The sequence below is a fragment of the Panthera pardus genome, unplaced genomic scaffold (assembly GCF_024362965.1).
Source record: "Panthera pardus isolate Hobbes unplaced genomic scaffold, ASM2436296v1 HiC_scaffold_15, whole genome shotgun sequence".
NCBI classification, from domain to species: Eukaryota; Metazoa; Chordata; class Mammalia; order Carnivora; family Felidae; genus Panthera; species Panthera pardus.
Window position 1 is genome coordinate 61,006,612 of NW_026526710.1, and position 20,621 is coordinate 61,027,232.

Sequence of the window (20,621 nt, forward strand, 5' to 3'; positions counted from 1 at the left end):
CTTTGCAGCAATTGCTAACTGATCTACCTGACTACATATGCTCTTCCGTATCTGAACCCCTGCAGTATTTTCTGTGTGTCTTTTAGAGTATGAGTCTCTTCTACCTTCAGTTGCGATTGGGTTTGGATATGAACACAGACACCCAAAGAAACAGTGGTGAAAATAAGATTGGAGTTTATTTCTCTCTCATATGAAGGCTGTGAAGCAGGTAAGCCGTCGTGGTGAACTGAACAGTGAGCCAGCCGTCCGCTTTGCTGAGCGTGTCACACAGCAGAGCAGGGACAGTCCAAGGCAGTGAGCAGGAACTAACAATCAGCCTTAGCTCCCAGCCTAGGCCTGTGACCAATATGAGAAACAGGCACTGTTTCCTAACTTGCCCAACCTGAGGAAACATCTTTTCAGGTGCTTGCAGAGTACGAGGATGTGTGCTGGCTATTTTCTGTGTGTTTTAGTTTTTATTTTTACTTTTGAAAAATTTTAAATATAAACCGTATTAGTCAGGGTTCTCCAGAGACACGGAACCAATAGGATATATATAGATACAAAGAAGGAGATTTATTATAAGAGTTTGGCTTCCATGGTTATTGAGACTGAGATGTCCCACGATCTGCTGTCTGCAAGCTGCAGAGCAAGGAAATCCAGTGGTGAAAGTTCCAGTCCAAACCCAAGGCCCGACAACCAGGGGAGCCAATGGTACAGGTCCCAGTGGAAGTCTGAAGGCCCGGGAATGAGGAGCATTTATGTCTGAGGGCAAGAGAAGTTGGACGTTCCACTTAAAGACAGCAAATCCCACCCTTTCTCCACCCTCTTGTTCTGTGGAGGCCCTCAGTGCCTTGGGTGAGGCCCACCCACACTGGTAACAGAAAGTCCTTTACTCAATTCACCAATTCAAATGCTTATCTCTTCCAGAGTCACCCTCACAGGCACACCCAGAAATCATGTCTCCCCAGCTCTCTGGGCATCCCTTAGATCAGTCAGGTTGACACACAAAATTAACCATCACATAAAGAAAAGTAGAGAGAATAATAGAATGAATCCCCACATATCTATCATTCAGTTTCAAAAATTATCAACTCAGTGCCATTCTGGTTTCACCTATACTCCTCCCCCACCAAGAGGTAAGAACCTTCCACTCTTCCTTTCTTCCTCTCTACCTTTCTTCCTTCCTTCCTTCCTTCCTTTCTTCCTTCCTTCCTTCTTTTCTTTATTTCTTCCTTCCTTCTTTCCTTCCATAAATAAATAAATTAATAAATAAATTAATTAATTAAAAGTAATCTCTACATCCAACGTGGAGCTTAAACTTATAACCCCAAGATCAAGACTGGCATGTTCTACCAACTGAGCCCCCAGACATCAGTCAATATCATCTGCAAAGCATTTGGAAATACAAGGACACTTTGTGTAAACATAACCACAATACCATGATCTCATCTGAAAAAATTAATATCTTAATACCCATTGTCTGCATTTCCCTAATTATTTTTTTTGTTCTAATCATGTTTCACAAAAGTCTAAATGTTGCATTTGATTGATATATCCCTTCTGTCTCTATAGGTTGCCCCTCTGTCTCTTTTTCTCCCCCTTATAATCCATTCATTTGTGAGAAACACGGCTGGTTTGTCCTGTAGCATTTCCACAATTTAGACTCTGCTCGTTGTATCCCATGGTATCTTTTAATATGTTTCTATTTCCTGTGCTTCCAATCAATTGGGAATTAAGATCAAGAAGTTTCATTAGGTTCAGGTTCCATTTTTCTGGAAAGACCACTTCAGAGGTGGCTGGCTGTTCTATTAGGACACATGTCACCTCGCACTGTCTCTCTTTTGGAGACACTAACAGCTATTAATGGCCATTGCCTAGAACTATTATTTCATTACAATGATATTCTCATCATCTCATTTCTTCTTCATTTATTAGCCAATACTTCTATAAAGAGAAACTTCCCCTCATCAAATATTTCATTAACCTGAAATAGAGTTCATAGAGGAAAGGCAGGATACATGCTTGATTCTATTTACCAGTTGTTTGTTTGTTTGTTTGTTTGTTTGTTTTAAACGATTTCCTGACATCCTCCAAAACAGCTCTATTTTCTAAGAAGGCCATCCCATAAAATTCCTGCTTCCATGCCTTTCCCCAGGATGTAGCCACAGGACCCCACCTCACTGCCAGCCTGGACAGGCAGGGGCTCAGATAATTTCCCTATTACAATGGAGACGGGGATCATGGACCCCGGGTCCTTCTTCGTTTCCTTTTGGTCCATCTTTGTTTGAGGATTTCGGCCAACTCCTGGCACCTGGAGCCCTGGTCAGTGCGTGTGCGTGGCATACATGGGTCAGCAGTCCCCTCCTGCCTGCTCCATCCACCCCGTGTCCCAGGTCAGTGCAGAGCACAGAGCTGTCTCCTGTAGCCTCACTTTTCCCAAGCTGCTGCTGCTGCTGCTGCCTTTCCTTCTCCTCCCTCTCCTCCCCCTTCTTCTTCCCTCTCTCCACTCTCCTCCTCCCTTTTTTCCCCTTCCTTCTCTCTCTTCCACCCCTCCATCTCCTTCTCTCTCTTCTCCTCTGTTTGCTTCTGGGCCTTGGTTCATGTTTTACCTCCCTCCTTTTTCTTAGCTTGTTGCAAATGACCCCACCCTTGAGGGTCCTCTCCTACCCTGCTCTGTCCTGAAGGACTTCTTGAGTGCTTAAGCCCATCTTGACTTCCGCCCGACTCACCATCATCCCTGGTTTGGGGCAGCTTCTCTTGGATCCCTTTTTATTTTCTTGCGGTTATGCCCTGACTCCCCAGTGACCGTCAGCGCCCCGGGCCGTGCCTCTTCCTGTGGCAGGCTGCATCTAGAACCCCGCCACGTTCAGCACAGAGGCTGTTGTGACGCCACTCATGGAGGGGGCGTCTACTGAAGTCCACCTGTTTCGCACAGATTTTGAAAGCTGTGTCTACCTGATGCCAACCCAACCTGGAGATGAACAGGAATTCTGTCGTCTGTTTTGGAAAACTGTGGATGTCTACATGGCTGATGTGCTAGGTTTGTTTCCGTTTGTTGACTAAAGGGCAGTGGAGGTCATAACCCAGATCTAATGTTGGGCTCCAAAGGAGTAATTCTCAAAACAGATGCGTCTGGGCCCCAGAATCAAGAAGCTCTGTAGAACCCCTTCTGCAGGTAGCCAAGGTGGAGACAAAAGAGAGTGAGGATTCAAAGCATGAGCCAAGGTTCAAGGTGACAGTGCTATTTCTACCTTATAGGGTGATGTTTCTCTAGTTTGGATCAGGAATTACAGATTTCATTTTTAAAATATTTCTTCACCTTTCAGTTTTTAAGTATTTCTTCCTGAATGTTACATGCTAAGCCTGCAAACATGCTCTAGGTTTTGACCTTGGCAGGGGGCAGGAAGCACACATAAAGATAAACCCCGATGAATGAAATGTTTCCACAAATATTCCTCTTCTCAGGAATCTGCTTTATTGTATCCTGTGGACATTAACTAATGCGAGGAAGAGTGGAAGACAGCCATCCTGGTGTGATGGAGAACCAGTGGGAAGTGGCAGCAGTACTAGGCTATGTGCCAGGAAACAAGGATCCTCGTTCTGACTCATCCAGGAATGGTGGTGACCTCGTTCATAACCCCATTTCTGAGCCTCAGTTTCCTTATCCATGAGACAAGGAGATGGGCAAAACAATAATCAAATTTCATTCTTGGAGATACCACTATTTTATGCTTCTAGAATTTTCCGTGTTCTATGCTTCTAGAATTTAGCCGTGGCTCCACGGCTCTCTGCTCATTTGATCCTCACAGTAAACCTTTAAGGTAGTCTGACAGGGGTTATTATTATTCCCATTGGACAGATGGTTGCATTGAGGCTGCGGAATGGTAAAGACCCAAGGTTTCATTCAAAATGAAACCCCTTCTCGTAATGCGAAATACTTCCTTCTTAGCAGGAGGCTCACGTCTGTGTGCATGTGGGCATATTGGTGAATGTGGGCATCTGTCTGTCATGTTTCTCTGATGTTTGAGTAAGAAGGGTGCAGCTTGTAATTGGACTCATGATTTCCGCTTTGTCTGATGGATATTCCATGTCATGGTATCATTCTTGGTCTATTCCTGGATGTTTGCTTTTGTCTGACGGATGTTCCGTGTTACAGTATAATTTACGCTAAATGCTTTAGGCAAAAATAAATAGTGACAGGAGGACAAAGGGTAGTGGGCAAGGGGAGACGGAGAAGTAAAGGGGCAAGAACGAAGAGCTGAATTGCCACCACCATTGTATGTACTGCACGAGTGCAGAGGTCTCTTGATCTTCACATTAACCCCATGAGGAACTATAATCACACCCATTTTACAGATACTGAAACCAAGGCCTAGAGAAGTTAAGGAACTTGTCCAAGAGCCAGCATGTGAAGCCAGGCAATCCGGTTTCAGAGTTTGTAGCCCAACCCCCTCGCTGTCGAGGGCAGGTCGGGTAGTCATCAGCCTTTGTGAGCTGCTCTGGTATAAAGTAGGATTAAAAAAAAAAAGAAGAGCTACTCAAGCAAGGAAGGTTGCAGAGAAATTGGGACGCTATATACTGCTGGGAGTACTGACTGTGAGTTTAATCTTTTCATAAGCCATGTATGGCAAGAGCCATAAAGTTTTTCCATATTTGTCAACTCAAGAATGCCAACCCTAGAAGTTTGCTCTAAGCTTACAGTTTAACAAAAGCAACAAGCTATAGGCATGAAGTTTATCGTGTGATCTCCAATAAGGGAAAAGTGGGAGTGAATTACATGCCCAAGAGTAGAGTATGATTGAGTAATTTCACAGTACCTTCACTTGTTGGATACTATGAAAACATTTAAAATGAAAATTATGAAGATAATTATGTCGAAGGATGGGGAAATGTCTCTGATAAAATGTTAAGATTAAAACGCAGAATAAAAAATATGTAGATTATGATGACAAATCTGGTCTATATGCATATTGGCAAAGCCTGAAATGGAACAGGAGAAAAATTCTAGTAGTTAAGTGTTTGTTAAGGTCTTCTCATTTAAAAAAAAATGTTTTAAAAAATGTTTTATTTATTTTTGAGAGAGACAGAGACAGAGACAGAGCATGAGTGGGGAGGGGCAGAGAGTGAGGGAGACACAGAATCCCAAACAGGCTCCAGGCTCTGAGCTGTCAGCACAGAGCCTGACGCGGGGCTTGAACCCACCAACGGTGAGATCATGACCTAAGCCAAAGTCAGTTGCTTAACCAACTGAGCCACCCAGGTGTCCCAGGTCTTCTCATTTTTTCAAGAATTTTTATTAGTGGTGGCATTGTGTTTATTTGACAGATTATGAAAACAGGAAAGAGCTGGTGGCAGAAGCTTGTTGAAATGACCTTCCAGAGGGGGGCTTGGGCCTGGCGGGAGATGTCCTCCCCCAGTTCGCCCCTGTGGGGCAGCCACAGGTGCTTGGTGGGGAAGAAGTCGGAGGGATATATGTGCTTGGGAGGGAGAGAACAGTATGTCCTGGGATCCCGCCCTACTGCTGCCACCGGGAACATGGTAGTTGTCTTGGCAAAGCCAGGCCATGGTTTTCCCTTTACTGTCTCCTTCTTTGCCTCGCCTCACCCCTGCCACTCTTCATGCTTTGTCTCAGAAGTCACTTTCCTGGAGTCAAGCCAATTGCCCCCACCCCGCTTCTCGCACTGGGCTAGGTGCGCCCCCTAGGTGTCCCCTTACCCAGCACCCTATGCTAAGTTCCATCTCAGCCCCTAGCAGGCTTTTGGGTGACTGCCTTTACTTGCCTGAGGCCCCTCTGCCCGCAAGGGTTGGAATATCAAGGGATCCTGCATGGCCTCCCTATGCCCGGACACAAGCTTATCATGTGTTCAATGAATGATCTTCTTTTGCGTTGTCTCTAAAATGGGGGAAGGTTGGGTTGTATTAGATTCCTTTTAGCTCCGTATACTATGATTTTACCATGTAAATTTTTTTTTTTTTTTTTTTTTTTTTTTTTTACCAGACTCGTTAAATAAAGGAGCCATTGGGATTTGAAGACAAGTCCCAATGTAGGAAACGTCTTCCACCTTGGTGCCTGTGGATGGGCTCTGGGCACACTCTGGCCCTGGTGTGGGCTAAGAGCTTGGTCTGAGGGTTGTGCCGGGAACTTTCACAGCCCGCGGGCTGAGCGTGCATGGACACAGTCTTAGCAGTGCACCTGACATCAGGGCTGTGGGGTGAAGGCTCTTCACTTCTGTCTTGCTTGTACCTGGCAGGCCGGCCGCAGGCCACACGTGACACCCCAGCTGTGCCTCCACGTGTAAATCTGAGGAGCCTCCTAGCCTTGATGTCATGTGTGCCATCCCCCTCCCCCCTCCCCGCCGGCTGAGGAAGTGGGCGTGTCTGTGCACATGGCTGCTTGTGCCTGTGTCAGAGCAGGGTGAATGGTGGCCAGGTGGCTCTGGGTTTTCGGCGTGCACATACTTCAGTGTTATGAGTGGATTTCAATTCAGCAAATAATTATTGTGAGCTTTGTGCTCTGCCAAAGCAACAAAGCGTTGCCACGGGCAGGGAGCCTGGGAGTGTACATGTCTGCATTGTGTGTCCCCTCTGTGTGTCTTTGGGAATGTGCTCTTGGCACGTGTCCTGCCTTAACAAGGCTTTCGGTGTGTGCATGTCTGTGTGTCGGTGCCTGGGTCCTGTGTGCTGCTGCTTGCTCGCTTTCCACCTTCACTTGTGCCCGCAGTCAGGCTCTGCACGTGCGCCAGCCCCCATGCGCACGTCCCCGAGTGACCTGTGCGCGGTGTGCAAGGACCTCCGGGTCGTGTGCACTTGGTGCGCTCGTGCCTTTCTCTCCGCACGCACGAACGCACTTCCACATGTCTGGATGCACGTCCCCCTCGGTGTGTGCACGTTCCGTGTGCACGCCGCCCGTGTCTGTGTGCAGGGCGCTTCACGCGCGCGCTCGGGCCTGCGGGCGGCCAGGGACCCGCGCCAGGCTCCACGCGCCCCGCGGGGCTGACCTCCCCCCCACCCCTCCCCGCGCCCGGCCGCGGGCCTCCGCGATTGGCCGCCCGCGCCCTCGCAGCCGTCACCCCTCCCTCCCCCCGCCACCCGCGCGCCCGCGGTCCCCGCTGTCCCCCGCGGTTCCGGCGAGGCCGCGCCGCGCTGCGCTCCGCTCCCATTGGCTGCGCGCGCCTTTGTGTGGCGGCAGCTGCGGCCCCAGCGCCTTTGAATGTCGAGAGGGGCCGGGAAGGGAGCCTTTCCATGGGCCATCTGTCTCCCCGCCAGCCGCCGCCCCACCGCCGCCCGCGCCCCGCGCTCCGCCTCCCGCCCCGGCGGCTCCCGCAGCCCCGCCGCCGCCCGCGCCCGCGCCCCGGAGCCGCGCCACAAAGGGCCCGCGCGCAGCCGCCGCCGCCGCCGCCGCCGCCGCCGCGCGAGGAGCCAGGATGGTCCTGGTCCACGTCGGCTATCTCGTGCTTCCAGTGTTTGGCTCTGTGCGAAACAGAGGTATCGCTTTTTCCTTTCGGGGTCCGCTTCGGAGCGTGGATCGCCGCAGGCAGCGGGGCGGGGGCGGGCGCCGCGGGCGGCCGGGGGCTCAGGGCACACCCGCGGGGACGCAGGGCGAGCGGTGGCTTCTCCCCTCTCCCTTTTGGGGGACCCCCAGTGTGGGGGTGGCCGCCCTCGTGGGAGCTTTTGTAGTGAAGTTAGGGTTTGGCGAATTTGGGTCCCTCCCTCCCCAGCCCCATTTTTTATTCTTTGCGGCGGACGCGGTTCCCCCAAATCACAGCCCCTTCCCTAATACCTAGCCCTGTATGATCGAAAGAAGGCGAGAGGTACATGACTGTGTGCGTGTGTGTGTGTGTGTGTGCAAGCATACTTGGTTTTCTGGTGTGTGTGTGTGTGTGTGTGTGTGTGTGTGTGTGTGTGTGTGTTGAGGCATATATGTTTTTGTGTTGTGTTTGTATTTCTTTATCTCTTTGGTCATTGATACCGAAGGCTGGTTAGCTGGGATCTGGCATCTGCCCTATCCCGTGCCCCAGCCCCCACCCTCTGGTGGGCACTTGCATGATTTCCCGTCCCGTCCCATCCTTTTCTCCCCTGTAACCCTTTTTTGCATCTCCCTTGTGCTATCCCCCCCAACCCCCACCATTGTCTTTGTATGACAGTTGCATTTATGGGTTCAGTATGCTTGGGTGTGTGTGTGTATGTGAGCGTGTGTGTAAGTGTGTGCGCGCTTAGGAGTCAGACGTGCCCTGCCGTGCACCCCTGGTCCCGGCCGGAGCGGGGTGCCCGGCCCTTGGGTGTCGCGCTGTGTGTGAGGATGAGGTGGAAAGCTGCCTCCACGCCAGGCCTTTGCCCCGGGCGGGCGTTGACAAAGCAGCAGGCCGGCGCCGGCTTTGTTTTTAACTGTGATATATGGGGTGTGTTTGCACGGTCCCCTTCCCCACATCCCCTTTCCCTTACATTCTGCTCCAACAATAGCTTGGTTTCCCCCTCTTCTCCCCCCCCCCCTACATTTCTTCCATTTTCTTTTAATCAAAAATTCCCACCTCCCAAAGCAAATCCGGGATGCATTTAGATTCATTTTTTTTTTTTTTTTTCTTTTTGTATTCTGCCTCTGGACTCACATTTCTCTTCTTGGAAATGTTTCTGCTACCCTCTCCCACTCCAAGTCTGCTTAAATCCCTGCTGGCTAAGGCCCTCCCTCCTCCCCCCTTCCTCACGCACAGAATGATGTCTTCCCTTTGCGACCAGGGCCGCTCCACCGAGTCAGAGCAGGGGGTGGGGTCGCGGGGCCAGCGCTTTAGTGCGCCCCAGGGGCCCGATTGGGCAAGAAAATGAAAGCCCAGCCCTCTTTCTTCCAGCCCAGCTGTCCCCAGCCCCACGCCTCTCCCCAGAACCTAAAAGGCAAGGTTGGCCCCCTTAGGCCTGTTTGAACCGCAGTTTTTTTGTGTGATGATAGAATGATGACATTCTGCATTTATCAAATCTTTTTTTTTCTTCATTGTGTAGCTCAGTGAATGGTCAACTCGCTGCTGTGTGCGCTGTGACCCTTCTGCCTCCGCATTTAGCTGTATTGTGACACCCCTCTTAACCATCTCCTGTCTCCATCTGAGGAAGGCATTGCTATTTAAGCGGCAGTATCCCTATCTCAGGCCGGTGGAGGGGGTGTGGGGTGGGTGTGTGAGGAATAGGAGTGGGGCGGGGGCTGGGCGAGATCTCCCTTGAAATGCCAACCCCCTCCCCCAACACACAATTATGTCTTATTACTTGGCATTTCCTCTTAAAGCGGGTGTGGAACATTACACTAGGCAGAAATTCAAAAATGATTAAGAAGGATGTTGAGCCTGAAAGTATAATTATCCTGATTAAATCATTATCATCCTCATTAATACCACGGATCTCTAAATACCATTGCAGGATGCCGATTTTACGTTTTGAAATTCAAATTGCTCAGCTGCCTTTAAATTTTATTTTTAATACACCCCCCCCCCAAAAAAAAAAACCCCAACAAAACAAATTCTGCCCATCAGTCAAAGTTTACTTTCATGGCAAACACGCCCACAGGAAATTCAAGGGCTGAGGGTGAGTGGGGCTGTGGGTAAAATTTAGCACCATGAGATAAGAATTCATGACCTTTTGATAGAGGATACTAATGCTTAACCCAACAAGGTCCTACACCACAATCTTCTTGTAAAACTATTAGATAGCTTGCCAGCTTAAGTCTGTTCTTTTTAGTTTCCATTGTAGTAGTGTAGGATGTAGGCCATTTCAGAATAGATGTAGAGAAATAACCATTTTTGTATCTTCATCTTGTTTAGCTGAGTACATTGCACTGTAAATCCCTGTTAAGTGGATTCCTTTTGCCTTGGCTTGGAGGCTGTAGCACCCCATTTCCCGCTTATCTGGGTGGCCATCAGCTAGCTTCTTGGCAACACCCAGGAATAAGTGAAGAGATTACATTTAGTCGGAGGCCAAAAATAATGAGTGTATCTATACATCTCTGAAAATCTTTGATGAAATGGCAGTTGCTTCCACTCCATAGCCTCTGGAAATTTGGTGCAGCAAGGTCCCTGGCTTAAGGGGGAGCCGGGGCCGTGGTGTCTTAATTGTTTAATTGTACAATGTCAAGAGCATCTTTGGACATCCGCCCTGGCCCTCAGAGCTGCCCCTTTAACAGCCGGCTCCCTTCTGCTGCCTCACCAGCCAGACCTGCTTGAAAACTGAAACAAAACAGCGGCAATAATGAAAGAATAAGGCCCCTACTTCGAGGGCCCTTCCAAAATAAAGTCCCAAGTGGCTGCCCCAGATTGCCATTTGGCAATCTGAAAAGAAAGAGAAAAAAAAAAAACAAAAAAACCACAAAACAAAATGAAGAAGAAAAAAGAATCCCCAGCAAAATGGTTTTCCATTAAACAGGGATAGCGTGTTCTGCTGTGCTGAATTACTTCTTGTTCTTATTTTGTGGGTAATTTTTTCTGTATCAAATATCCTTTTGGTTGTGTATCTTTTTCACCTTTTCTTGTACTAAAACTAAAGCATGATCTGTATTTTTTTACATCCCCCAGTTGACAATGTACAGCGCTCGGTTAGAGATGTCACCCTGCTGAAACGTACTGTGGTCGTGTAGCCCCGGCCATCTGCTCATTGTACGCTGCTTTTGTTCTGTTGCCCTTCCGAAGCATGGTGGGCCCAGCCTTTTTTTTTTTTGTATCGTGTGCATGATGACATTGTTACACACAGAATCCACTAATACTAATATACAATCTCTCAATAAAGAACTAGTTTTCCTATATTAACCTAGTGTGCTTTTTCTCTTGCTGTTTTCCCATTTATTGTCGTATCCTGCTGTTTAGATTTTTTCCCTTGCTTTTCTATCCCCACCCTCACCCACCCACCACTCCCACCTCCCATTGTAAGATTCGAGTGAATGCCTTGTTTTTTTCCTTTCCTTTCTTTTTTTCTTTCTTATTTATTTATTTATTTTTGTGGTACAGATCTAGTCCGTATCTTTTTACAGTAGACACCTGGGGCCATGGGAAGGGTCAGCTGCCCTACCACACCAAAACGCTCAACTGCGTAGGGACCCTGCCTTTGGCCACCTGTGTACCTAATAGCCTGCACATTTCATCATAGTTTCTAAGTTACATGGCACTCAGTTTGTGATGCTGGGGAAGAGGGAGGGGTATAACACTTAGGTTGAGAAAAGGGATACTGTTCTTAACTAGCAATCTTGTAGCATTTCAGACTCGCCTGAAAAACCCATTTTTGGTTGTGTTTTAACTTTTCCTTTTACTGTCTCATTGATTTACTGTCCTTATAAATCATGCTGGGGTAACATGTTACATGCAGTTGAAACCATGGTCTAGAATTTTAAAGTACCCTCTTCTATGTGCATCTTTAAATTCTTGGGACCTGCAGTGTAAGTTTTTCATTGAGATCCTGCATAAGGAAGATGTTGGCAACAGAAACCGACCCAGACCACCCCCACGTTTATCCCAGGGTCAGCAGCCTGACCTGTTACCGTAGAAATAAGAGGGTCTGTGTCCTCTGTAGGCTGTAAGCCAGTTAAAGCTGATTATAGCCTGGTTCCCTGACAGCTGCCTCATCTGTGGCCCTACTGCCTCTCTTGAGAAAGAAAGCCCGATCTCTTGCCATTGTCGCTGTGTGTGTGTGTGTGTGTGTGTGTGTGGGCGCGCGCATGTGTGTAGGAGGTGGGGTGTGGATCAGGAGGGAAACTTCTCCCAAATTGAATTGGAAGAAAAGCCCTTAATGTGTATCTTTTTTCCGTAATTACATTTGAGAAGCCAGTGGAGAGGTATTCTTCCCCCAGAGTGGAACCCAAATTCAAGCATTTGTCAATTACACCTATTCAATTTCAGCCCAGAAGAAGTCTTGCTAAATGAAGCATTTTAGACACCCAGGAAATCAGTTCATTAAAGAAATTCACGGTTTCTACAAAGGGTCATCATTTTGGAGCCGCTCTTCCTTGGGCTGTACCTCCTCCTTCCTTCTCTGGGCTGTCTCCTGGGGTCCCTCTGCCCCTCTGCTGGCATTCCTTCCCCATGGAGGTGCACCCTGCCTGACCACAGTGCTTCCTTGCCTTCTTTGTGGGTTGGTAGGACTCTCCTCTCCTCCCATTACTGCCCTTTCTGCTCTGGGCCTTTGTTCTCATGCTCTCCCCAGCCTGGGTGGGAAAGCTGAGCTGATTTACTGTGACACATGGACACACATGGAAGTTCCCAGCAGAGGCTCATGCTGTAGTTGGTGCAAGAAGAGTATGCAGGCCTTCAAGGATTTTTTTTTTTTCTTTTTTTGCTTCTCCTCCTCCTTCCTTTTCTTCTTTTATTTTGGCTTACATGAAACTTTTAATTTTGTTCCTAGTTCGAGAAAGCAAAATCAACCATTCCCCAACCCATCCTCAACAATGGTAAAAGTACCCCAAATCAGGTGATGACCCTCATTTTTGTCCTAGAGAGCAGTGGCTTTTATTAGATTGATGTTAACCAACCCTAAGATTCTATTTCTCTAGATTATGTGTGTCAGAATTCGTTGAACAATACATTGCAAGGATGGTCTCATAACCTAGTAATAATATAGAAAGCTAGTGGGGTTAGTGGGAAGTCATGCTTCAGCAATTGATCAAATGCATACTCTATTTTCACCCAGATTGTCAGAAGAAACACATTCAGATGAAGAAGACTTTTCCCCTGACTGGATGATCCAATCATTACAAAGCCATTGTACTTTACATCTACTCTCTCAACCATCTGACACATATCCGTTTTAATAACTTTTGACTCCAGGATTTTGGAAAAGCCATCTGTTACTTAGATCCTACAGCACAGACTTTGTAATGAGATGAAACACAGATCTTGTTTACCAGTCTTCTTTTCAAACAAAAGAACTCTTTTGAAACTAGCATCAGATAAGGACCACTTAATTGATGAGTTTTCTTAAATAATAGTTACCTATAAACCAGCAAATATAATTCGTCACCCAAGACTAGGGGAAAACCATCAAGAGTCTCGATGCTCTAAGATGCAGGTGACAGAGACCTGGGTCCTCTTTTCTTCACTTTACAGTTTGCTCACCTCCTGTCCCATCCTTTCCCCCCACATCTCTCCCATCTTTAAATAAGCAGCCTAAAGTGTCCCATTGGAAAACTTACTCGTTTCCTGGTTTCCTGAGTGAGGGAAGCAGCAGCTCTGAGCTGGACCCAAGTGCAGTGTGAAACCCCTTTCCTGGCCAGGAGACACACGCCCTTGACTCCAATTCAGAGTATGACTCTGGATCTCTCAATCCTACCTGACTACTGTTTGCACAAATGTGCCAGACATTTGTGCCTTTGTTTTCCTATGGATCTAAATAGCTCTTTAAAAATTCCTGGCTTAACACTGTATGAATGTGAATGAGTTTTTATTAGTTTCCGGTACGGCTTGGCCACGGATGAGCCAATATATTTCCAAGAGAGTTGGGGGGAGAGTAATGGGGAGAGCTTGCTTTGGAGAGAATCATTTCTGGATGCTTTGAGAACTAAAAGCAAATGTTCATTACCCTGAAGCACAGCCGCTTGCAATGCCTGTGCCTTCATGTATTCAGTCATTCATTCATCCACTCACCTGTTTGTTCATTTAGTTATTGAGCGTTTATTGAATACCTACTTGGGACCAAGCTAAGGGGGATACTAAAGCAATGTAGGACCTGGGTGTCTGCCCTCCTGAGGCTTATGCTGAGGCTGGGAGATGAATGCTTAGGAAACGAGATGCTGTCTCAGATGTTCTGTGATGGCAGAACATCCTGACTGGGCAAAGTGGGAAGAGCCTGGAGCAGTCCCGGGGTTGAGTCCTAGCTCAGTCTTGACCTGGAAGGGTGAACTTAGACCGCTGCTCTGAGCATCCTCTAAACAGTGACCACCATCATACCCGATAGGGTGTGTCTAGAGTATTCAAAGGCACCCGGCACGCAGCAGGTGCCTAGGGTCCGCTAGATGGTTGCCCCTCCACCCCCCATAACTGGAGGCATTTATTCGTGAGGGATCAAATAAAGTCTCAGAGCTGACCTTGCTGAGGAAGTGGGGTTAAGATGTGCCTCAAAGGGTCGTATAAATACAGGAGGGAGGAAGAGGAAGAAGGGCTGCAGGTTGGGGTAAGGTAGAAGTGAGACTTTGGCTAAGGCCAAGAGGCTCCGCTGATTTGGCAAGACCAGGATGTGCCTATGAGGAAGGGTGTGTGTGTATGCACGTGTATGTGTGTGTGCATGTGTATAAGGGTATGTGTGCAGATCTGTCGCCTTGCATGGCCATAGGAGGCCCTGGGGTCATTGTCACTGCTTCTCCCTAGTGCACAGCTCCAGGGGTTAAGCAGCACATGGTCTGGAGAATGTGGGAGGAAAGTCTGGAAGATATTTTGAAGCCAGTGTTTGAAGGCCTCGGGAAGCTTCAGCAGAGTTTGAACTTGCTCCTTTAGCCATTGGGAGCTCTTTGGGGAGAGTGGTATTTCGACAACTCATTCTGGCAGCTGATGACAGAGGGGTGAGCCAAGGGGCCGAGGCCGGGGAGGAGGCCATGGCAGGCTTCCAGGGGTGATGGAAGCCTAAACCAAAGGTCTGGGGGATGGGAAGGACAGTTCCCACAAGGGGCCTTACCATAAGAGGAAGTGAGCAGAACTGAGCCTGGGTGAAGTGCCTGGGAGTGTGTACGGCCATGAAGACAAACTGGGAGATGGGAGCAGTAGTCAGTTTCAGGGAGAGCTGAGTTCAGTAAGTTTGAGATGCCAAGAGTGACAGAGGAAAGGGGACTGTGACAGTCTCCTGTGATTTAAGACTTCTGTACCCAGCGCGGTTAGGAAATTCACTTCAATAAAAATTCCTCATGTTTACATGGCAACTCCTCAAAACCCTCTCTCTGCAGTCTTGAAACCCCCTTCTTCGGTTATATGCACGCATCTTTAGTCAGTAGGCCATTCTCTCCATAGCCTCCCTTACGACACAGACCCCTGGGGAGCTGTGCCCCGCTGTGCCCCGATGTCTCAGTTTGAATGGTTTTCATCAAACTTCACCGTTTTTGAGAAGAGAGACTCCAAGGCAGGCAAGTGCCAGGATTCTTGCCTCCACACGTTTGTGGAAAGGTTGACTTTACCCATGTGAGGAGGAAGAGCTTGGTGTTTCAACAACTTCTATCTGTGTTCTATCGTGGAAGTAGTGGAATGACATTTTGGAAGGTTTAGAAAATAGACCAAAGGGAAAAGAAATCTTTTGGATGTCCACCCCCTCCGATCATGTTAGTGAAATTCCTTCCACGTGTTCGTGCACACATACATGTATATATTGCGGAGAGCTGTAAACACAGTAACGTACACTCCTGCGTTCTCCATTTTTTAACGTCACATGCCACAAGCCTTTTCATGCTTTCCTATGTTGTCCCCATGAGCATCACTTTTAATGGCTGCGCAATATTCCCCTCGAATGGTGGCTCTGCACTTGGGCTGGTGGAGTCCAACGCACTCACAGGGCACTGGGTTGAGGGCTGCTGTGAGCCACATGGGAGGAGAGGTCAGCGGGATGGGTCTGACAGCTCCAAAGCCTCTCTGCTCACCATCGGCCTCTTCCATCAACAGGTCCAAATAGGTGGAGAGGAGGGCGGGTAAGAGAGGGCTTGGAAGCAGGAAGGTTTGCATAAACTTCTGAGATCTGGGTGCTGGTCTTTTTTTCTGCCACAAACTCCTGTGATCATGAGCAGGTCAGCTTCCCCCACTGGGCCTCAGTTGGCCGGTCAGTCGAATGGGGATGATAGGTCCATCGTGTCTGTCTCACGGGGAAGGACTTGCCACAGAAAGTGACGCAAATGAAACAAAACGAGAAGTCAGCCAAAGGCCAGGGTAGCGGCACTGACTGGCATTCCCTAGTGGTGGTCCTCAGACAGGCGGGACAGTGCAGTGGGGACAGCCTGGACGCGGGGTCCGGCTCTGCCAATTAGCGAGGGTGTGACCTGTGGGTCACGTCCGACTGCTCGGTGCCCTCTTTGCTGTCTGCTACTGGAGATGATTGGCCGAATGGCCCCCTCCTGCCTTCAAAAACTGGGATTTCCCCCAGATGAGACTCACTTGCATCACTCTTTGCCTTCCCTTAGTGCCACCTTCCTAGGCCACTTCCGCTGGCCGGCTCTCCGCGCCGCGGGACGGCAGCCAGGGGCCCGCAGAGGCCCTGAACGCCGACCCGACTCGGGCCGAGCTCAGGGTGGGGCGGCTTGCCGGCGCAGCTGCCCTGGTTCGGCCTCAGAGCGGGAAGTTCCCGTGCTTTCCTAAGGCATCCTTTCCTTGAAACCTCCCCCCCCCAACAGGCGAGCCAGCGCGGGGGCCGGGGAGACAGCACTCGGGAAGTCACCCAGTGGGTGGCCTGGCCCATCGGGGCTCAGCGCTCCCCCAGGTAGCCGCGGTGCGGCGGGGACAGGAAGTGGCGGCTGCTGACTCAGCACCAGCCTGCCACGTGGAGAGGGGGTGGAGGAGAGGCTGGGAGGAAGTGAGCACTGGGCCAACACCTGTCTCAAGGAAGGGCAGGAAGCTCTGGAACAGCTGCTGCTCGCAGTCTGGGGCTGAGAGTGGGAGGGAAGGGGGCGGAGGCGCGCTCGAGTCTGCCCCTCCCCCACAGCCAGTGTCGCCGCGGCTCTGCTCCCCTAGCTGCCAGGGCCTCCGTGCCACCCCCTCCCCGTGTTCCCCAGGCACCCGCCTCCTGGAGCAGTTGCTCCCGTCCCCAAACTCTGTGGGCAGGAATGGATGAATGCCTCCCCCCAGGACTGGAGATCCTGGTAGCGTTCCTTAAGCCGGAGGGTGGAGCTCCCCGGACTGGGGGGGGGGGGGGGGCGGGCATTCCCTGCAGGCGAGCTGGAAATGGACTGGCCGGGAAAGAGCGGCTGGCCTGTCCAGGCCTCCACCTCCACCTAGCAGACATGGTCCTCGTGACCAGAGTTGAGAAATCCAACCCTGGGGAAGGTGAGACATGATGAGGGGAAGGCTTGGGTGCAACAGGGCTGTCCCCCACTACCGGTCACCCCTGGCTTGGGAGCCTGTGTGTCCAGGTGAGGGAGACAAAAGAGGTAGCTGGACAGAGCCTCGGCCTTGGTTTAGTTGGAACTCGCTGGAGCTGCTCTTGGACACCAGGTTGGGTAGACTGTGGCACAGGTGCAAGTCCGGCCTGAGCCAGGAGCTCAGCGGCTGATCTGGATGGAAGCTGGGCTCAGGAGGCAGTGCCTCCTGGACTCCTTTCTGCTGAGGGGATAGATACTGAGGCTGCCGCAGGCAGGGGTGCCCGGGAGGCAGGGCTGGAGCCGAGCCAGAGGGGAAGGGCAGTAAGAGGCAGCCGTGGGGAGGGGGGAGGGGAAGAGAGGTCACAGGTGGTGAAGGGAACAACAGCCAACCAGCCCTCACCTGGGCAGGTGAACTGGGAGAGTGACGGAGAAGGTGGAGAAGGACCCCAGACAGGAACCTGGGCGGCATTTTCGCATTCTATCCCCACCTCATCCTGAAGGGTCCTTGACCAGTCCGAGCTCCCCCCAGGAGACAGGTGGAGGAAAGAAGGAGCATGACATGAAGGATGGGAAGGAGGAAGTTAGAGACATGTTGTCACAGTCCCCCCTGCTCTTCAGCAGGTGGCATTCACCATCTCCCGCAATACTAAGTCTTTTCGGAGTCCCTCTTGTGCTCACCATGGCCGGGTGGTCCAGACCTGCCCTCTAGGAGCATCCAGACTAGTGGGGAGTTGGGAGAGGTGTGCAAGGGACAGACAGCGGAACCCGTGACTCCGGGCCAAAAACGGCCCTTCCATGCCCCATGCCATGGAAACATAGCGTGGTTTCCAGTTTTACTACCAAATCTGGGGAAAAAGAGGTTTTTATATTAAACTAGACAAGGAGCTCTTAAGTCATCAATTGCAAAGGTTGCGTGAACTTTTGAGTGAAAATAGAAGACTTGGATGACACATTTCATGTGGGCAGGTCAGACTGTACCCCCATGGCTGGGGAGCTCGTTGTTTTACATTGACATTGGGGTGCTCCCGGGGAAGAGTATGAGGGGTGCTGGGTGAAGCAGGTTCTCGTCACAGAACCGGAAACCCAAGCCTGTCCAGTGGCTGGAGTTGCAAAGCCAGCTCCCGAGCGCCCCAGTCAGGATCGGGACCCGGGTGTCCTGATTCTGAGGGGCCAGTGTTCTTCCTGGTCTTGACTCAAGGCCAGTTGGAAGCGGCCTGAGCTCCAGGAGCCCTCACAGGGGTGGTCGAGTGAAGCTCTGTCAGGGGCACAACTGGGTGAGGCTGAAGACAGTGTGGGGTTTAGGCAGAGAGAGAAAACGATGGTATTTTAATATGGTGCCTCATCTGCCGTATTGCCTCCGAAGTCTGGAGAGCCAGGGCGAGGACTGGGAGCGAGGGTCTGAGTGGGGGAGGTCGGGAGGTGGAGACGAATGCCAGGAAGAAGCAAGGGAGGGAGGCTTTCCTGTGGGGGGTGTCTAGCAGGGCTTCCCCCAGGACTCTCATTTTGACTGTAGTAAAATACATACAGCGGCTCCCCCTTACCTGCAGTTTTGATTTCCACGGTGTCAGTTACCCACCGTCAGCTATAGTCCAGAAACAGACGATCCTCTTTCTGACGCATCATCAGAAGGTCAGTAGCAGCCTAACCTACGTCACAGTGCCTGGTCGTCCCCCCCACAGTCATGGACGCATTTTGTCACCACACGTCATCATGGGCAGGCCGAGTACAGGACAGTGAGATGTTCTGAGAGGAAGACCACGTCCACGTAACTTTTATTTGTACGGCGTATCGTACAGCATATTGGTACAATTGTTGCAATTTATTATTAGTTAATGATAATCTCTTCCTGTGCTTTATTTATAAATTACATTTATTGCAGGTAGGTGTGTATAGGAAAAAACATAGTATGTACGGGGGTTTGGTGCCGTCTCTGGTGTCGGGCATCCACTGTGGGTCTTGGAACATATTTCCTGTGGATAAGGGGGAGCTGCTGGATAGCGTAATATTTGCTGTTTTCACCACTTTAAGGTGTGCAGTTCATGGGCATGGAGTATATTCACAGTGCTGTGCCACCATCACCACTTTCTATTTTTAAAACTTGTGGATGGCCCCAAACAGAAACTAAGGGCCCGCTTGACCTTGAGGCCTGCTCCTGGGCAGGGCACGGCTGTGCCTGCTGGGTCTCCTTGACGACCACTGGGGGAGACTAAGTGGTAGCAGGAAGTGCACAGATTTTGGCATCGGGAAGTCTCGGGTTCAATTCTTGGCTTTGGCACCTACTAGCCAGGTGACTTTGGGCCCCTCTGAGCCTCCTCTCTTCATAACAAAAAATGGAGGTAATTGTTATTGGTACCAGTGTCAGGGGGCAGCGAGGATGAAGGAATTACATATCAGGTACAAGGCACCTTGGAGGTGCTTAGCAAAAGATGGTCATTCCCAGCTCCCGCTGCCTCCTCTGAACCCGCATCCTGTTTGTTTGGGCCTGGAACCCTGGGACAGTCTAGGGGCAGACCAGAAGGGGCTGGACACGTTCCCGTGTCATTGCATACGCAGTTCATGAGAACCTAGGGTGCTGGGGAGACCCCCGAGCACCCCGGAAGTGGGTGGAAAACCCAGACTGGGCGACACAGAGGGCGAAGCTGATGGTGATGCTGGCTAGAAATGGAGCCTGGAGGCAACTGGTCAGGGTTGGCACATGGGATGGGGAGAGGTCGCTGAGGCCTGGAGAAGTCAGGAGGGCCTCCCGGAAGAGGCAGAGCTGGAGCTGTTCCCCAGGAGGGAGAGAGATCTGCCCTTTGCTGCCTGGGGGAGCTGTGAGGTCAGCCTGCCTCCCACGCCCCCTCCCACTAGGCCCACATCCGATCCAAGAGGTGAATGTTCAGAGTCCTGTGGCTGTCATCCTTGTCTGAGTTTTCTTTTTCTTTTCTGGAGCATTGGGCCCTCTCATTTCATTGTCATCCCACCCATTCCAGCCCCGCTCTCCCTGCTCTCTCCCCTGCCCCACCCCCAGCCATCTTCCCTATAACTCTCTGCCTCCTCTCCCACCCCCTGCCTGAGCGCTCCAGTGGGTCAGCGTGCCCTCCCTCGGGAGAGCCTGCGGAGGGCGAGGCTGCCCTAGGGGAGCTGGGGCTTTCGTGACCTCCCTCTGGAGCAGGTACTCCTCTCGGGGCATTGGTTCTGTTCTCTGCAGCATGGGGTCCTCATCCTGATGTGCCAGGCTGCGTGGGGTTTAAATGGGCCCCTCATGATGCCCGGCACAGAGTATGGGGCTATTTTTGTTCCATGTGGCTGTCCACTAGGGACGTGCCACACACAGAATCCCCTGCCTGCTTCTAGGAAGCACTTTGAATTTGGTAAGGGGAACAAAGGCGAGGAGCCAAGACTTCTTGGAGCCAAAGTGTCCTCGTTGGTAAAATGGGAACAATCCTGGTAAATCCATGCCCCCACCCCCACTGGCCCCCCTTATCATGAGGCTCAGATCCGATGGTGGTTTTGTGCAGCTCATCTGACAGGTGTGCACTGAGCATGTGCCCTGGCCCAGGCGTTGTCCCGGGCACCGGAGACACAAGGGTAACGACAACAGGAGCACTATAGCATATGCTCACGGGGCACTTGTCCGTGCCAGCCGCTTTCCTAA

At 50.6% G+C, this 20,621-nt stretch overlaps 1 protein-coding gene across 1 annotated transcript in view; it reads left to right on the plus strand.

Moving 5' to 3' along the window:
- The first annotated feature begins 6,503 nt into the window (after positions 1 to 6,503).
- Positions 6,504 to 20,621, plus strand: part of ARK2C (arkadia (RNF111) C-terminal like ring finger ubiquitin ligase 2C) — a 113,229-nt gene continuing 99,111 nt past the window's right edge. Inside the window, exon 1 of the mRNA XM_019464147.2 lies at positions 6,504 to 7,467. Coding sequence (XP_019319692.2) covers positions 6,546 to 7,467 — 922 coding nt within the window. The 5' untranslated portion in view covers positions 6,504 to 6,545. The remainder of the gene's footprint in view (positions 7,468 to 20,621) is intronic.